The sequence below is a fragment of the Macrosteles quadrilineatus genome, unplaced genomic scaffold (genome assembly GCF_028750875.1).
Source record: "Macrosteles quadrilineatus isolate MER2022 unplaced genomic scaffold, UCM_ALF_1.0 Scaffold_7__1_contigs__length_78375512, whole genome shotgun sequence".
Classification (NCBI taxonomy): Eukaryota; Metazoa; Arthropoda; class Insecta; order Hemiptera; family Cicadellidae; genus Macrosteles; species Macrosteles quadrilineatus.
In genome coordinates, this window is record NW_026542600.1 from 71,228,727 (window position 1) to 71,248,492 (window position 19,766).

A 19,766-nucleotide genomic window follows, 5' to 3' on the forward strand; every position below is an offset into this window, starting at 1 on the left:
AGAATCAAATCGATTTGCTTTTATGTATTTGACCCATTAAACTTAAATCTTTTTTCTTCTTACTCTCCTTATATACAGTAAAACCCCGTTTAACCGAAATATGGGGGTCGGTAACGTTTCGGGTAACCCATTTTTTCAGTTTATCAATGGTCGGTCATTTAAATGTTCTTTCGGTACTGAAAGATCTACAAAAGTCATGTTTTTACTTTTTAATGATATTTTAAGTACATGCTTTCATCTTAAAATCTAAAAATGAACACACAGATTTATTTCTCAAAATAATCGACAGATTTCTTCTAAACTTTGTGTTCACAACAGTCTCTGGCAGTTTTGTCTCTCCATCTCTTGATTAGCAGAACATCGGCAGGCGTTGAGTCATTTGTTGTCATCCGTTTTAGGTTCCCTTGAACCCAAAAATGTGGTTTTTTAAATCAAATCAAATCAAATCCACTTTATTGTCACATAGAAACATTTGTACATAGCAAAGCTATTAAACTGGTGACATTGTCAATTCAATATAAACCTAAAAATACAATTAAGTTACAGAACATTTTTGTCTGACTCTAAAACAACAATTACATATAACAATGCTGCTTAATTTTGTAAAAAGTCACTTACAGAGTAAAATACTTGGTTTAAAAGATAACTTTTTAGAGTATTCTTAAAACTCTTTAAACGGATTTGGCTTTTAATGTTTGTCGGTAGATTATTAAAGAACTTCATACCCATGTAACTAGGGCCCTTTTCATAGATTGTTAAGTTATGTATTCGGTATTGAAAATTTTCTTTGCACCTTGTGTTGTATGCATGTAAATGCTGCTGTCCACAAAGAAGATCAAAATTCTTCTGAATGAACAGTAAGCATGAATATATATAGAGAGAGGGAAGGCTCAATAATCCTAACTGTTTAAAGATTGGCTTGCATGAGACTCGTGGCCGCGAAAATGTCATAATGCGAACAATTCTTTTTTGAAACTTGAATATTTTTTTCCAATCAGCTGATGAACCCCATAGCTCAATTCCATATTTCATAATGGAATAAAAATAGGCAAAATAAACCATTAATCTAGTTTCCAAATCAGTTCTATCCCTTAACACAAGCATTTGGAAACAAGCAGAATTCAGTTTATTACCGAGTATTGTTATGTATTTTTTCCAGTTTAAATTTTGGTCAATTGTTAATCCCAAAAATGTATTCTGTATTTTAGATGTAATTTCAGTATTTAAAAACTCAACTGCAAATGTTGTAGGGTCATTACTTTGTGCTGTTTGAAATTTCATCAGATTTGTTTTTTCACAATTTAGTTTAAGTCCACTAGTACGAAACCATACTTCAAATCAAATCAAATTATCTTTATTCACTTTATACATTTTATATACATGAATAGTGTCAAAGCATACAACATTAGTTATAAAACTTAATCTAAATGGCATCTTCAAGTTCCTCCTTAAGTGATGTATGTGTGGACGTGTACAGAGCTACAGACCACACCTGGGGTTCGATTTTGATTACATTTTGTATGTAGGTACCTATGGTATCTCCAAGTGTTTATTTTTTAAATATTGATTTTTAATGGTGATTTTCCTATAGAAACCCATAAAATAACAAAATAATTGAATTTTCTCAAAAAGGTCTTGAACGATTTTGATAAAAATTTTACCTGCAACCGTTTTTAACTAGCCCTTTGAATTCAGTTCTTAGAATTAAAAGGTTCACTTTTCAAGCTTGTTTTTTTTTTACTTTACAAACACTAGTAGCGGACCAATGAGATTCAAGGATTGAGAGACAAGAAGTAAAATCGTAATGCTTTGAATGTCAATTTATCTGCTGTTAAGACCAATTTAATTATTGTTAATGAGTTGTGCAATGAGTGGTTGGTACAATGAGTCGTTGCATCAATATCACTTTCAATGAGAGGTTATATTAAAAATCATAACCTCTCTTTGAAGTTGTGAGTAGTGATTCTTAGTAATAAACAAATGACACAAAATGACACAAATGAAACAAATTGGTGAAGTGCAAACTTGTGTAAATAGACTTTAAAAAATCGCGTAAATAGAACTGGCGATCTTAACTCTAAAAAAGGTGATATAACGCAGATATATCCATCACTCTTCATTCAATGCCAAATAAAATTTTATACCATTATCATAACCCAACCTGCTTGGTTATTTATTTATTATTCCTAATATAGTAACTGTGTTTTAACCTCTAAGTACACAATTATTGATCTCGTCGATTTTTAATTTGTAAAGGGTGATCCAGGGGTACGTTCCTTCAGAAAATGTTAAAAATTTAGGAACAAAATGGTTGATTTTACATATTTTTGTACTTTAATTAGCTTTGTCAATTTTATGTTTTAATTGCAAAATCTAAAAATGGTTAATAGGTCTCATAGGGGGCTTGAGCCCTCCCTAGCTCATATAAATGGACGCCCATGCCAGAGCTACTTCTATTGGTATTGACAGAAATGCTAGTGATAGAGCTGCAAGTTCTCTGTCTTTGGTGTCTAGTCATGCCACCCTTGCCAATAGGCCTGCGGTTTGCATGTGATGTGCTATGGGCCCGAGAGATATTTGTGCCCCTCCCCTTCTTTGCGAGGAACTTTTGTCTTCCTAGTGCCCCCCAACAAACCCGAAACCTCTTGCGCCCTTAGGCCCGGGCCCATTAACTAAAGTGACCCTGCTCCCCAGGTCTAATAATCACTGCCATTGAAACAAGAGATTTTACATTTAACTGATTCTTTATCATTATGGTTTGTTTAGGATGCTCCCTGGAAAATACCTTCTAAATGTAGCATGGATAAAACAGAATATCTGCAAGCCTGTTGAATACTACAGGCTGATATAAATAATTGTGTTGTTTAAAGTATTTCCCCTCCTCTAAAAAAAAACCAAAAAACAAAAATTCATACAAACGCAGGGCTAATAAAGACATTTTTATCCATTTATTCATTTGTAACCATTTGGCTACCTAGAATTTAAAAAAAGTCTTTGATTAGTTATCCTTCTTTATTCAATTACATTCTTATTGTCTGAACGCAACGTTAGACAACAAAAAACAATTATAGGCTACAACTGCACATACCTTGTACAAGCAGATATATTATTGCTTAATTATGAACCCTATACTCCGTGGATTAAGTGATTTAAATATTAATATTTTTATCTAGTTTACCCTCAACTAACAAACATACCAGTACTTATAAGACTCAATTAGAATTTATTAATGACATTAATCTTATTACAGTAATAGGCAACGTCAAACAGTACAACACATAGTGTTGTATGTAGCAGTTTTTGAGTGTTTCAACTTAGTAGTCCAGTCAAGGAATGAGGTGTAGAGTGCGTGAGCAGGTAACTAAGCGATTCCTTCAGAAACTTGTTCAGGGGGCTTAGGGTGTTAACATACCAAAAGTCCTGACTCCTAGGTGGTGAGCCAGGGGGTGGAGGGGGGAAAAAGGGGGGGAGAAAGGTACGCATTTTGGGTTTTTTGATTATATCTCGAAAACTATCAACTTTTTGTATACTATAGTAAATTATAAAATTGAAGATGATTAAATTTTCTACAAGAAAAGTATATAATGTGTTTATTTTGGTTCAACAGATTACGAGTTATAACTTATTTAATTGATATCTTATTAAAATACTCCTTCCATAAGAAATACATGTAAATTAGTATGCGAAATGGGGCGAATCCTATCCGCCCAAAGGAAATATAACTGATATTCTGGAAATCTTGACAAAATTTCCAGTAATTTGACACTTTAATCATTAAAATTGATCCAAAATTAAGGCGAGGGCGAGGTAACAAAATGTCGAGGTTTGGTGTTTTTTTATTGGAAATATAAAAAAAAACCTTAAATCATCCCATTTTTAAACGCTCACCCTCGCTTTAATTTTTGACAAAATTTCATGATTAAAGTGTCAAATTACTGGAAATTTTGTCGAGATTTCCAGAATATCAGTTATATTTCCTTTGGGCGGATAGGATTCGCCCCATTTCGCATACTAATTTACATGTATTTCTTATGGAAGGAGTATTTTAATAAGATATCAATTAAATAAGTTATAACTCGTAATCTGTTGAACCAAAATAAACACATTATATACTTTTCTTGTAGAAAATTTAATCATCTTCCCTTGCTAGGTTTAGTGAGGTTATTGCACAGTTGATTTTTCAAAGAAAAGTACAGGAATTCGGTTTTATCTTCATTTAAGGTTAGATTGTTGGCTGAGTACCATGACTTAGCGGTTGACAAGGCATTGTTGAGTTGAGTTTTTACACCAAATTCAGTTTTTGCAGATACTACAAAAGTTGTGTCATCAGCAATACTTTGTTTTTTCCTAGCCATCCAATGTTAATTTTTAAGTAGGCCTTTCCCCCAATCACTGCCATAGACAGGTTCACTAGTCTTAGTTGCACATCAAAGTATCAATTTAAAATAAATCTCCAAAACAAACAAAAACACTTTATATAGGAGTTGTAATAACTAGACTCAATTTACTTTATTTATTTGCTTTAATATCACACTTTACAATGATTTTTACAATGAATTTTTTTTTTTACAATGAATTTATTAGACCAAAATTTTAATTTAATTGAAAACAGTTTATTAGGTTTCCTAAGATTGGTGTATTCAAACTTACTGTAAAACTATTAAAAAGACATTCAAGTCCAAGTATAACAAAATCTATAGTAAAAAAAAATATTCCAATATGTATTTGAATACAACATTTTAAAATTATGTTACTACAAGTTATAATTTTAACAACACACACTTTCTTACAACTGAAGATTAATTTGCCTGCGGTTGTTCTTTTCAATTTAGTTCAAAGGACTCTGAAACATTCCTTTGATTGGAGGGTCCGGTTTGTGTACTTTGCGCTGAGGTACTTCATCCTCAAAATGTACTTTAGCTGGCTCCTGAAGTAGTCTGTGTTGTAGCAAGTCTGGAGAAGGATCTTGCAAAGTTTTGCGGGGAGTGGGAGCCGAGAAGAAGAGTGGAGGGGACGTTCCATGATTCAAAAGGATTCCTGCTTCAATGTCTGCGCTATCGCCGCTCAATTTTGGAAGTTGGTACTTATGATTTTTGCACATAATTATAGCATTTATAGCTATCGGTTGAACCGTAAAAATGAAGTTTAAGATCAGGATGCTCCCGGACAGGTACAGCAGCGCATGTACTGGAATAGTACATAAAGTATGAATTTCATTATTTTAAACTAACTTATATTATGAAAATAGTTTTACGGTAGAGTCTCAATTATCTGACCTAAATTGGCTGTGTTGAGGCCATATGAGCAAAAAGGGTGTATAACAAAAATACTCCTTGCCGCAACAAACCTTCAGACTAAAAGAATTTCCATTTGCCTGATTAGGTTTTCACTAAAAAATTTCCTTAAAAATGCCAGATGTGTTCCCTTCTAAAATAACATTAGCTACGCAGTTTAATGGTTAGTTAGGTTTGCTGTTACAGGGAAGTTAATAAAGTATATTTTTTTACTAAAATATTAATAGCTTAGTATAAAATAAATAAATTTACTAAGTTTCATCAAATTATATCCAGAAGCAAGTAAACTACAATAGTTTACCTTAATCTACAGGTTAAAATACCTTTAATCCGTCAATGTGATCAAATGTCACCGATGAGCGGCGACCGGTTTCAGCCCAGCTGTGGGGCCATCTTCAGGCGATAAAGGAACATAAATTCACTCCGAAGAGGTCGTCATAAAGTCTATAAATAGGTCACGAGAAACAACACATAAATAAATTTTTTACAAATACACTTGTGGCCACAAATTAACAAATTAAGTTGCTAGTCCAGACTGTCGTCACTGCCGTCTTGTCCATCTGCCATCCCCCTCCCCCAGTTCTTATCAGGTCCTTTCCGTGTTGTTACTATCCTTTTAATGTCGACAGCAATGAACAATATTAAAACAGTAGTCGGCATTGAAAGGATAGTAACAACACGTAAAGGACCTGATAAGAACTGGAGGAGGGGGAGGGGGATGGCAGATGGACAAGACGGCAGTGACGACAGTCTGGACTAGCAACTTAATGTACGCGTACCGTCTGCCGCGCAGTTAATTTGTGGTCACACATGTATTTGTAAAAAAAGTATTTATGTGTTGTTTCTTGTGACGTATTTATAGACTTTATGACAACCTCTTCGGAGTGAATTTATGTTCCTTCATCGCCTGAAGATGGCCCCACAGCTGGGCTGAAACCGGTCGCCGCTCATCGGTGACATTTGATACCATACCAACCCAGAATCATTAGTTGCCAAACACCTTAAAAGTAATCCGAATCATCATATTTCATTTCCTGAATCATTAACAATCCTAAAACGTAAAAATTCTAAATCATTAGCTAAAATCCAAGAAAGCTACCATATTTATAAACATTTTCATAGTTCAAACCAGATACCCTTCTAAACAAAAAAGAAGACTACAACAATTTGATAATTTTCAAACTCATAAACCAACTAGAAGTACAATATGACAACGCCGCAGAGACTTGGCAACATCGCAGTCTTAGAAGAGAAAGCTCTAGTATCATAAACTCACCCCATCCCCTAACCTACCAACACCTCAAAAAGCGAGTACAAGGACAACAGCCGGGCAGTCGGACAGTGACATATGTAGCGCTCCCGGACCGCTCACGCACTCGTGCTCACGGAATTCCACGCTCGCGCCATGAATCGTTTGCGAATGTAAATAAGTGTAAATAAAAAAGGATGGTGCGCTTTTTAGTGACTAAGTGATGTGAGAAGAAACAAGACAGCTCCTGATGATGCCACACTTGTGGCAAAATGTACATAGAGAGCGTTAACTTATTAATTCATCAAGAACCTGGCAATCAAGAGGTAAACATCATAATTAATTATCATCTCCTTAAGAGAGCCAACGATTGTTCAGTAGCATAGTGGTCATGACAACAATGGAGATTGTTTAAATCTTACCTGGAGAGATACCATTCTCCTCCAAGAAGTCAGCAATTTTCTTCCCAATGTCTGGTTTAGGCGTTATGTCCAGAATGTTCTCAAAGACAGCTGCCATAATTTTGTAGTAGGCAAGAAACCTCACGGAAATTGTAAAAAACATGAAGCTCATATCCATGTATAATCTGAAAACCAGAATTTAAACTAAATAATGTTTAAAAACTTTGGCTACCAATCGCCACATATATGCAACACTGTGGTCATTGCCACGGACAAAGGTATACATTTTAATATTACACATGAGACCGGGTGTCACTTAGTTAACAGTACACGCAGACCGTGGGCCAGTGATGCAGCAAATGCCAATCATATGCCGTCACTAATCATCATATCCACAGGCCAAATGACGCACATGTGCGTAGACATCTGCAGAGAATTCAGGGCTCTCAAATAGATAGACCGTTACAAAGATATCAGTTTTTTAACACATTAGAACACCAATACAAATATGCGACGTCAGTCTATATTAATATGAACTGCCATTGCAAACAACAATGAGTATACTACATTACTCTTGCGGTAGTGAATGTGTGTTAACATAATAGTTTTTCAAACAATACTAGTCCCCTTGGTGAAGCCGCAATGGTAAAGGCTCAATTATTCAGAGCGAGTTCACAAGCTACTGGTTACTTTTTTGCACGCAGCTCGTAATCTAGCCCAGTGTGATCGCTCCACTTGCTCAAAAGCTGTTATTAAAATAGCTCTGGAAAAAGTTGACTCCGCCAGTGACTTTAGAGAACAAATTGGCTTTAGAGGATCCGAATCCACAACATTGCTGCCTTAGGCCCAATGTCCGTGGCGCTCCCGACTGAGCCACCAACTCACTTAAGAGACTTTCCCTGTGTAATTGAGCTTTATGACTTTGTCTTGAGTCAGAATCGTTATAGCTTTATTAAGATCCTTTCAAATTTGGAACCCCTATGTTTTAACATAAGTTTATTTTATCAACAGCTACCGTACTATAATGCTATCTCTAGTCATGAACTTGTACATTACCAATGAAAAGTAGGATTAGTCTTGAAGATATGGAAGGAATCGGATAATATAGGGAGTTCTATGTCCTTTGCGCTGAAAACCTTGCTATATTTCTTCCTGGCTTAACTTGTAAACTCGCCCTGTGTAATTGAGTTTTTTGACTGAGTCAGAATCGTTATAACTTTATTAAGAACCATTTAAACTTGGAACCCCTAGATTCAAACCTAATAATGTTATATGTAGAAAAAAATTGCAATGTTTATTTTAAATATTTTATGCTATCCCAGTTTTAAGAACTTGAATTATATTAGATTTACCCCAGCTTATGTGGCAACTTCATGGATATTCTTAATTGCTTATCACTAACACTATAGTTTATACTATATTTAAAAAAAAATATTTACACACAAGGTTATTAGTATCGCAGTCAGGTCACTAGACTAGTCACCGTGTGTGTGTAAATATTTTCGTAAATACAGTATAAACTATAGTGATTGTAAGTGATTAAGAAGGCCTCTGAAGATGCCACACAAGAGTGTCATCAAAATGCATAGGGTAACATAAATATCTTACCTACAAGAACTCAATAAACAACAGAGGTAAATGTAATAAAAAGTTTATTTTATCATTAGCTACCATAAACCCCTCACCATAAAGTCATACTTAGTCATTAACTAGTAAATTACAAGTAGGCCTACAGTTATGAGTAAACACTTTGTTTATTACTTTAGTTCCACCACAAAACTGTAATATTTAAAATACAGAACTTAAAAAGTCTAATTCAATAAACAAAGAACAATTCAATACCGGTACCAAACTTTTTAGTAAATTACATTTCAGATTAGAAACATCAAACTTGAAAGTAATCCAAATACTTATTCTAATTGCCACTTACCTTTTCTATATCTGATGTAAATTATGACAGTAACAGAACTATAACAAGAAAGTAAAACCAAATCAAGTCACAGTTGTTGGTCTGGTCACGGCTGATCCTCAACTGAGCACAGAGCAGTGGAGGTAAGACAATGACTCATGTGAGTGACAGGTAGACGGAGAGGGGAAGGGGAGGTAGAATGCCAGCTCAGCAGCCTAAAACTATGTGATAAAGCCAAGAAAATACCCTTAGCATTACTATAACCCTTTAGATTTGTTAACAAACAAGCGATAACTTACTGCCAAGTTAGCCAGTGTACACAAGCAACCAAGGAATAAATTCAAGAAGAAAGATTTTTTACTGTTGAACTAGAACTTTTAAATGGATGAATTTATGTAAAATGTGACAGCATTTACTTATGTACAAGTAAAGATTTTATTCTATGATAAAATATGATGCCTGCTTTTTATGTGTTTTAATTCATATTGGTGATTTTGAAAGCTATTACCGACAGAATGTTCACTCCCTTATTTTAGGAATGATTTAATGATTTGTGCTTTACTGTTTGGTTTTGAGAAATGAAAGAGAGAACTGTTGTTTAGAATTAGATCAAAAGATTTGGTTAAAATAGTTGTGAAATGTGTGAAATAACAAGGCGTAGTCAATAAAAAACCGCCTTCTGCACGTACCGGTCAGAACTAACGTTAAAATTGTATTCAACTAATCTATATTGTGATAAATCTTATAGGGAGAATGTTCAAGCTTTGGTGATAGTTTTTATGTATATTAGAAAAAAATTACACTAACAAATTTATATCACTCTAAGGTATACTTTTAATTTTTATTCTTTTGGTATGATGATTTGGAATCGGCATAACTCGCTGGCTATTATGGGACTATAAGGAGGTTCTGGCTTCAATTTCCACAATCTATAACTTACAGGAATTTTAAATATACTTTTTGTTGCTGAAAGATACACATTTCACTAAATACATACTTACTACTAATTAAAATTTAACACACAATTGTATTTTATTCCAATTATAGAAGAGAAACTATAACCATAGATGACATGTTTAGTAAACCCATGGTCATTAAAACTTTAAGCTCTAAAGACTACGCACATGCAATCAGGCCCGTTTTTGACCCTGTTTCAACACCCTAGGCACAACTAATAGTAGCGCCCCTATGCAATATATATAACAGGGTGTCCACCGACCGGGAGATCCGGGTATTATGCGTGAGTTTTTTTAACCGGGATATATACGTGAATATCTACCTGGAATTTTCAATTTATCGCAATCCCGCATGACAACAGTGACGTTTCCATGACCGCGGGAGACGATAATATGTCTACACACGGCCGCGAGGGATGATCAGAATTTTATGCGATCACAGAAGATGATAATGTCCACACGACCGCGGGAAAAATCAAGAATTTTGCTGCGATTGCGGAAGACGATAATGATCTCCACTCTACTGCGGGATATGATTAACATTTTGCCGCGCGAGACGATTACGATATCTACAGGACCGCGGGAGATACAATAATGAATTCTAAACGGTCGAGATGGACGATGAAAATGTTCACATGACCGCGGGAAAAGATCAGAATTTTGCCTCATTCGCGGAAGATGATGATCTCCACATGACCGTGGGAGATGATAAGCATTTTGCCACAGTTGCGGGAGGCGATTACTATGTCAAACGACCGCAGGGCTTAATAACCCTGCCCCAGGGTAATTAACCACCACCAGGTTAATACCAGAGTAATAATTGACCGCAGGGATATAATGATGTCTTCACAGCCGCAAGGGGTGATCAGAATTTTATCAAACTAATTTGGATTTTGTGCTCATGCGATGATGATAAATGAAATAAAAAACTATAGTATGCAAAATCAATTCACTGAACCATCTTTGGGGACAAATGGTTAAGATTTTTTAAAGATGCACAATCATCTTTAAAAAATCTTAACCATTTGTCCCCAAAGATCACATCAAATTAAAGGTCTTTATTAGTAGAATACAATGTCGTAAATTTGAGCTAAAAAAACAACTGAGTAAAAAATGACAGCCGTTCAAATATTCAAAATGGCAGATTCAAATAATATAAAAACGGCTACCATTTTTGACTATGTTGTGCGAGTGATTTCAGATTTGCGGCATTGAGTTCTACCAACCAAGACTTTTAAATTGATAACAAACTTGACATATGTTACTATTTAGGAATAACTGTGTCTGACTCCTCGTGGGCCGTCCCCCCTAAGGAATACAAATTTAATAATAGCTAAAAAGAGTAGATATTTATGGTTATTATTAATCTATTAATATAATCGCATTGATTATATATTAACCAAATTGCATTACTTTAACTATAATGGTAAAATATGTTACACCTTTCCGGGACCAACCACACTGTATTACTGTATATGTATGTGTGTTGGTGGATACATACTTTTAAAACTTGTGGCTAATTCTGAAACTGTGAGGAAGGGAATAATCAATAATATTTTCAGCCATACCACAGTGGCGTGATACTCTTAGAACATTGTCAGCAGATATTGCTTTGTCTCGGTATAATCAGTTATAGACTAAACACTACCTTATCTGTGGCATATTTAGCATCAGCATTCCTTTCAGCTTACCGATACCTGTATTTGTTAAACTAAAGTTAAAGATAACTTGACCACTTTAATGCTTTGCACACTGATCTCAATTATACCAGAAAATATTAGGTACTGTTGGGTTTTGTATTTATTAGCTTAATATTTATACTTGGATAATATTTTAAATGATGCTTAAAATGGTTTACAATACCTGCATATAGTAATCCTTTGTTGCTGATTTAGGCAACTAGTTTCGGTTCTTGTTTTGAACCATCTTCAGGCCTCAAGGTGTCTAAGTGATCACTTCATTCGAAGGTCGTTAACAGAATTCAATAAATAAAACATATACAAAACACGATACACGGAACGGACACACATTACAAAAAACACGAAAAACACGAAGGGACATTGACAAACGATCGTGACCGGGCTGAGGTAAAGTCTAGACTGGTGGTCAAAGTGGTCTAGATCTCTTTGGTATTGTAAACCATTTTAAGTATAATACAGTAATCCGGAGGCTAAACAACTATTTTTAAAATTTAAATGATGCTTTGTACTTGTATTGTGATATTACTAGTATAGGTTCATATCAATGGAATAAGTAAATTAATAATGATACCTAAGGAGAAGTTATTTTCATAAAACGTGTATCTATAGTTTTAAATTTATTTTGTACAAATGGAGATTTAATAAACTTAATTGCCACAACATTTTTATTACAATTTATATTTTGACTGCAAATTATACTATTTCCCTTAAGTTTGTATTGTGTTTTCTACGCCAATGGCATTTTTTACGTTTTGAAAGGGAACGGTCCAAACCCTGGTCTTGTTTCTATCTAATGTCAAACTTTTTTAGATAGCGGCTTTTTAATTCGCCCAATGACAAAAGGCATCTGGGTTCTGAAATGGATGTCGCTTGGAATTGAACCAGCACTCCTGTATAAATAATTTTTAAGAAAGTCATATTCTAAATCTGTTTGAAAGACATGAAAATACAGCATGTAGGCATAAGTGTGATAATGGTGTCTAAAAGATATTGCCTTATATCTTGAATGGTTTTCTTTGAATATCAAAATTTCTCCTGGAAACGAGGTATCTCTAACTCAGGTTTTGTGGTACCGTATTGAAAAGATCATTGTGACTTATTTATTGACATTTTAAAGAGTGTGGACCAAGACACTGTAATGTTTGTTAACCATTTAAAGTCATTTAACCATCAATGTTTAAATAAATTTCCAACTAGAAACAAAAACTGTATTGATAATAAGTTACTGAATTAGATAATAGCATTGACTATATACCTAAAATATCAAGCAGCGACAAATTTAACGTAGTTGGTAGGGTAAAAACGTCTGATAAATAGTCATGGTCTCTTCTTGAATAAAATACGGAGTAATTAGTCCTTGGTAACATGTATGTTAAAGAAAAAAAATGCTCAAACTTCAATCAATTGTAAGCCTCGAATACAAATTTTAAAAATAAAAATTTGCGTGACCAGCAGGGCTAGGGCAGGCTCCGGTGAGACAACATACACTTTTTTCAAAAATCAGATTCTTCGTTATTTGATGAGTTTAAATGAGATATTAACATAAGTCACCATAACCTTTGAACCATAATTTTTACAGCAATGGGAGTTGTACCATTTTGTTCAGAATTTATAGGACTATACAATACTGGAGTTTTATTAAAATCATTCAGAAAAAGTTTGAAAAAATTAGATTTTTCTGTTATTTTATGTGTTTTTTTATGGAAAAATTACCATTAAAAATAGAAATAAAAAAAAAAAAATAAATACCAGGAGATACCATGTATTAGTACCTACATACCAAATTTTATCAAAATCGGACTACAGATGGTCTGTAGCTTTGTACACATCCACATATACAGACAGACATAAATTCGAAAACCACTTCTTTGGGTTCATGGGGACCCGAAACAAATTTATCCACTCAAAACTGAAACTTGAAAATTTTGACGAAAACAATACTTTCTCCGTATTGTTCTCCGTACGATATAGGGGGAGAAAGTAAAAATAACATAACACTGAATAACTACTACATAGAAAAAGTACCCCCGCAACAGCAAACCTGCAGACTAAGCAAATCTCCATATGCCTGATTTGATTTTCAATTAAATCTATTTCAATAACCTTAGGTTTGACTAGTAGGTTTGCTGCTACAGGGAGGGTAATAAAGTGTGTTTTTTAGTAAAACATTAATAGCTTAGTATAAAATAAATACAGTAGATTTGCTAAGTTTGATAAAAATTAAAAATATACCCAAAAACAAGCAAACTACAACAGTTTATACTTATTCTCCATAAGAATAACATGGGAATTTTAAATTTACAATTTTTTTAATTTTATCCGTAACCAATAACCATACAAAATCACTTCAATATTCTAAATTATTTGGCTTTTAAGCTTTTCAAATGTGGTCTAGAGAGAAATTGGGAATTCTATGTTTTGAGAGTCAAAAACGAGAAAAACCAATTTATACCTCATAAATCTCCCAATAATGTTCCCATGGTCGGATCATGCTAGTCCTCAAACTCGTTGGTATAAACATAAGTTTACACGTTTGTACCAAATTTAATCGAAATCGGATAATTTTTGATAGAGTTATCGTGCTAATGCACACACACACACTATACAATATATCAGGGTGTTCAAAAAAGGTGGGTACATAATTTACGTAGTGATTCCTTGGGTCAAAATAAAGAGAAAATAAGAATAACATTTTTTCCAAAATCACTTCGTTAACCAGAATCCGCCATTTTGTTTTTTTACATAAATATTTTTATCTTTGATTTTTTTTTTCAAGCAATTTAATGAAACTTTGTGTGTATGTTAAAATAGAAGAGACCCATTTTGGAAATTTGTTTAAACTTAAATTACTAAAGAATGAGGGTCGCCGTAATTTTATCCCCCTGGAATTTTACCCCCAGGGCAAAGCTGACATCACTCTGTGATGTACAGTAGAACCTCTTTAATCCGAACCCCTGTAATCCGAACGTCCACTAATCCGAACGCCTCATTGCTGTACTCTATACACAGTACAGTAGTTCTTCATTGTATACTGTATTTATTGATATGCGCACTATAGTTATTTCAATTGTAATGTATAGCACTGTTTATTCCCTATGTTTACTACTGTATTAAATAAAACTGTATTTTACTTTATAAAGCATTTTTCACTTTTCCCTAGCTTTGTTATGTAAAAACAACAATATGTTCTGTAATCCGAACTATTCAATAATCCAAACTACCCCCGGTCCCAATTAGTTCGGATTAAAGAGGTTCTACTGTAGTAACCTGAGCGCTCAAAAGATTGTTCGCGGGCGGAATTTTACCCCCGCTGATTTGGAAGTCTAATGAAAATAGACAGAGTGTGATTAATTAGATTAGCGATAAAAACCAGAATTTTATCCCCTGTCCAGATAACAAGCGTTTAGACAACTGAAGATGTACGGGTCAGATTTTTACCCCCGGAATTTTACTCCCTGGCCGGATATAGACATTATTAAGAATGGTTGATTTTCTTATTTCTATTTTTATTTCATTGTAAACATTTTATTATTAAGTACCGGTAGCCTATCTTTGTTTATTTATCTCGTAATCTCAACTGGTATTGTTCTTTGGGGATCCAATTCCAAAACAAAAGAAACTTCTCAATGCACAGAAATTAGTGGTGAGGACAATGGCCAAAGTTTCCAAAAGAAAAAGCTGTAGATCATTATTTAAAAAATTTGGAATTTTAGCAGTAACAGGTATATATTAGAAATTTTCAAGTTACTCTACAATAATCAGGACAGCTTTGATAAGTTTAAATTTAACCATAACTATTACACACACCACTCACACTTATATCCACACCATAGACTTTCTCTGTATGAAAATAGTCCAAATTACATGGCAATCAAAATTTTTAACAAGCTATCAAAAACCATAAGCAAAAATTCATCAAAAAATACCTTCAAAACCTTACATAAATTATTACTGGAAAAATCTTACTATAGCATTGAAGAATTTTTTCTGGATAATTTTGAAGGGTAAGTTGTGCCATGGTTTAAGAAAGAGTCCTCAATTATTATTATTTTTATTTTATTATTTTTTTGTTATTTATTTTATTTTTTTTTTGCTGTAATAGAATTATATACAGGACAAAGCCTATCCTAACTTCTTAACGATCCTGTTCAAGGCTTTAGTTTGTCAGCTGCTTGAGTACGCCTCTGTGGTCAGGTCCTACCTCCTCGGTCGAATCAATATCTTCAATCAGTCCAGAGACGCTTCGTTAGACATCTTGGTTGCCGCACTGGGTTCAACTTCATGGATGTCCCGGTCAAGGCAATATTTGCTGCTAATGGACTCCCACGCTTGGATTATAGAAGAAAAGTTGCTAATATGCCTCCCTCTTCAAGCTTAATAACCAGATCAGCTGCCCATTTCTGCTGGAGAGGAACAATCTTCACGTTCCCAGAAGAACCAGGCCTGTCTTTGTTAATAAGAGCATTAAATACTGAATAAGAATTAAAATTTTGTCTTGACCTGTTCTTTTTCTGTGTTCCAAAACATTTGTAATTTCAACTTCATATCAACGAGCTGATGATTCCATGCCACTTTTGTTGTGTAATATGTCCTAACACGCAAATATTTGAGCTGATCAACGGTTGGTAAGTAATGAATTATTACTCACAGCTCAGTTTTTTCTACTCTACTACTGACAAAGGAGAACCACACCACGGTATATCCAATGAGCTGGTGAATGTTGGCTGGGTATCAACACGTGGGCTACATAGTTTGCTCGATCAGCTGTTTCATACAGAGGACAACTGTACCGGTGCCTGGACTCTTCCTTCCTCTCTGACTTGAGTATTGGCTTGAACCATATCTCAGGCATCTTACTAATGAATTCCCTTGGAGGCTGGTCTTCCAAAATTGATCTGGAACAAAAATAGTTACAAAAACCTTGAAATACACCCTTTGGTGGTTCTAATCAATTAAAAAAAACCTGGCTATAATGATACTGAATATGAATACACAATATAAGTCTTGCAAACATTTTTACTCTTACCCTTCAAATCAAATCAAATCAAAATCTCTTTATTTATTTTGTACATGACATACAAGACTAGTGTCATAAAATAGAAACACTTCTACTATACAATAGGTGTTCTACTGCAACTAATTTTGACGTGCAACTGACTTAAAATTGTGCTTAAGTACATCAATCTATACATTTATTCTTAAAATTATCTTCTAGAGAGTAACAACTTTTCTTGACTAAAATGTTTTACATTTATTTCTGAAATGTTTTTTGTCTGTAGTGATGGTGGTAAATGATTTAAAAACTTGGATCCTATACGGGTTGATTTTTTTCACAGAATATGTGAAATTATGTTGGGATAAGTTTATTTCATCTCTATTTCTTCATTTCTTGTAAAGTAGGAATGAACATTTATTTATTTATTTACGGGCAAAACTTGTAAAATTAAAAAGTTTTTTTCATTTTTGGCACCTTTTCCACTCTATATGAACATAACAAAGTCTTCTTACTGCATAAACAATTATTATACTAAAAACAAATGATCCAGATGATGTATTAGCTACCCGTCCATGAGTATCTGGATCAATGGCAGATATATCCGCAACCCATCTTCACAAATATATCAAATTTAACCTGTAAAACAGGTGGCTATGTTATTTATTTATTGGACAAGATTTTATTTGGCAAAGAAAATTATATGGTAAATTTGATGCTTTATGGTTGCCAACATTTATGCTCTAGACAGTTATTCACATTAAAGATTAACATGTTTACCATGATAAGCATTGTATTCCTCATCCAAAAAACTCATCGAAAAGCTTCTGACTTTTCTCAGTATTTAGCCAGAGACCTAATTACTAGGGGAACCCTGATTATTAGGCAAACACAATAACCACTCAACTAACTCAGCTATGATAAAGCGGATTTATCTGACACCTGTCTGGGAAGGGTTCATATTTTATCACTGAGGAAAGTAAAACAAATCTCTAAATACTGACAATGCTGAGTTCCAGCGGGCTCCATGGATGAGAAGACCAGAGACCAACAGGCCAGAGTCCCCGGGAGATGGAGGCTCCATACAATGGTCCCAACTCAGCAGGTGAACGGGGGTGTGAGTCACTCTAGAATGATCCCCTAGAGCAGACACTAGTAGAGCTTGGGGCTGGAACAACCCTCCAAGCCACACATGTCTCCCTACCCCTTCACTACAGCAACCCTGGACAACAAACCGTACAATAAGAAACTTCAGTGGCTTGTTACGGTCATCAAGAGAATGGGCAAACAGAAATGCTACTTCAGACAGTTGCTCTGATTGAAGCAGTGGTGGATCTAGCCAGGGGGTGTGGGGCAAGATGTATGCAGTGAAAGAGGTTGGCCAGACTGAGAGACTGCACGTGATGACATCACTGCAGTCCTGGCCGCGGCCGCGTGTAAATAGGCTACACTGCGTTATACGGGGGGAGGGGGTGGCTCACCATTTTGTAACACACACAATCCTCTTTAAATATACAAAAATAATCAAACTGATATCTAAATCAGTTAGTTATATAAAAAATACGTCCACATAGGGATCTGTTTCTGTTTCTGTTTGTTTGTTTGTAAGTTATCAATTTTTATTTGATTATAATAAGGGTATCGATCAAAAGTCATTACAAGTTTAATGATTTGTTAAATCCATATTCCACTAGTAAATTTATGCTTAAAATGTTATCAAAGTCAACTACAATCGAGTTACGTAACACAACGGTGGGTGGGGGGAGGGGTTTGCTCTAAAGCGTTATGGTGTGTTACATGAGGGAAGAGGTAAAATGACAAAAAAGTGTGTTTCGTAATATCTGTATGGCCCCTTGGGTTTCTGTAATGGATCATTTACCTTATAAAAAGGTTAAAGTAAAAAATGTGCTAAATAAAATGTTTTATGAATAAGAGGATTGCTGATCTAACTTCCTGCTGATAGACACTGATAATTTTATGGTTGGGCAAAGAAAATCCAGACTTCACTAACAACTAGAACAGGCCTATACCAAAGCAATTGTCAATTATAATAATAGGTCAATTGACCTGTATTGAATAACATTGAGTTTATTTTACATATGATGTAACTTTATTTTCACTTTTATATTGCTGACTTTCAATACTTTCGGTTCATTCTTAGGATCAGGACAAACAAAAAAAATTGACAATCAGTGTTTATTGTCTATTTGATAGGTACATTATGACATATTATGTAATAAATAGATGTGAAATGAAAAATAAAAAATAATTAATAGAAGGATTTGGTGCTTCCAGTCTTAAAAGTGTTGTAAGTTGGAATAAGGTCGGACAGTGCCAAGGCAGATCCCCCAAGTTTCTCTAGTATCTAATTATTCTAAGTATCTCTGGAAATTATTTTATTTTACAGAGCCTGCTTCAATTTTTCATTTCCAAGCTTCCACTGCCATTGCTCTGTTGTGTGAAATAATTCTTATTTAATTCTTCCAATCTAATTGCAACCAAATATATAACACTAAATAAATATTTCCTCACAAAAGTTTAAATGAATCTTTTTTCTTTGCAAACATCAAGGCTCAACTGATGTGTGTGTTTTTTTTTACAACTACTTCAATAAATGACGTGACAGTAACACAGATAACCTTAACATTTATTTGTGAAGTGTGAAAATTCAGAGGTCTATTAAGCTAGAGTTGTTATTTTAATTCATTTAAGTAAATTTGATAATAGTACAACACGTAAAAGCCTTGATATAAATTTTTAAACTGAAATGCGGGAGTTACCTTGATATACTTGAGCCGATTAACTAAGTCATCCACATAAGGACCAAGGGGTTTGCAAGTTGGGTAAGACACTTTCAACCATGTTGTAGGAATAAGACCTTTTTCGATTTGGAATCCGAGGAGTTCAATATCTTCAGACATCTCGGATAGTCCTTGAAATGCTTCACTGAAAGATTGAAGAGTTTTTCGCACAACCAACAATAGCCTTGAGTAAAGATTCCACTCCTGTCTGATTACAAACCCCACTCCAGATAGAGGAAAGTTATACTCCTCATCAAGTGAAAATTCTTGAGAGAACTGAAAAATATTGGTTGTTTGTTAGAAACAAAGCTGGTTTGTAATTACTAAATTAGGTTATAAATTTTAATAAATAAATAAACAACATATCAATCATTTTAAATTTGGTTAAAAGGGTAGATTGTGATATTTTTAATTTTTAATTTTTTTTACCCTGCATCTGGCAAACGACTATTGACTAGGCTCT

General features: G+C 34.2%; 2 protein-coding genes across 2 annotated transcripts; both read right to left on the minus strand.

Annotated features, from left to right (window-relative positions):
• Positions 1-4,777: 4,777 nt before the first annotated feature.
• Positions 4,778-8,937, minus strand: LOC128997797 (uncharacterized). Its single transcript, XM_054423511.1, has 3 exons — positions 8,875-8,937; positions 6,966-7,129; positions 4,778-5,187 (listed from the first exon to the last, which is right to left on the minus strand). Exons 2-3 carry the CDS (start codon positions 7,120-7,122, stop codon positions 4,829-4,831), a joined length of 516 nt encoding a protein of 171 aa, XP_054279486.1. The 5' UTR covers positions 7,123-7,129; positions 8,875-8,937; the 3' UTR covers positions 4,778-4,828.
• Positions 8,938-16,102: 7,165 nt separating this feature from the next.
• On the minus strand, positions 16,103-19,553 carry LOC128997782 (dynein axonemal heavy chain 12-like). Its single transcript, XM_054423470.1, has 3 exons — positions 19,283-19,553; positions 17,507-17,724; positions 16,103-16,404 (listed from the first exon to the last, which is right to left on the minus strand). The coding sequence occupies exons 1-3, from the start codon at positions 19,421-19,423 to the stop codon at positions 16,179-16,181; spliced, it is 585 nt and encodes a 194-aa protein (XP_054279445.1). The 5' UTR covers positions 19,424-19,553; the 3' UTR covers positions 16,103-16,178.
• Between the last annotated feature and the right edge of the window lie 213 nt (positions 19,554-19,766).

What these genes read in the sequence shown, in the direction of transcription:
- LOC128997797 (XM_054423511.1), bottom strand. Translation starts at nt 7,122, where the DNA reads ATGGATATGAGCTTCATGTTTTTTACAATTTCCGTGAGGTTTCTTGCC. An exon ending in GGAGAATGGTATCTCTCCAG is followed by an intron (nt 5,188 to 6,965) that starts GTAAGATTTAAA and finishes GTACTATTCCAG; the next exon opens with TACATGCGCTGCTGTACCTG.
- LOC128997782 (XM_054423470.1), bottom strand. Translation starts at nt 19,423, where the DNA reads ATGTCTGAAGATATTGAACTCCTCGGATTCCAAATCGAAAAAGGTCTT. An exon ending in ATCGGCTCAAGTATATCAAG is followed by an intron (nt 17,725 to 19,282) that starts GTAACTCCCGCA and finishes TTTGTTGTCCAG; the next exon opens with GGTTGCTGTAGTGAAGGGGT. An exon ending in GCCCGCTGGAACTCAGCATT is followed by an intron (nt 16,405 to 17,506) that starts GTCAGTATTTAG and finishes TTTTTGTTCCAG; the next exon opens with ATCAATTTTGGAAGACCAGC.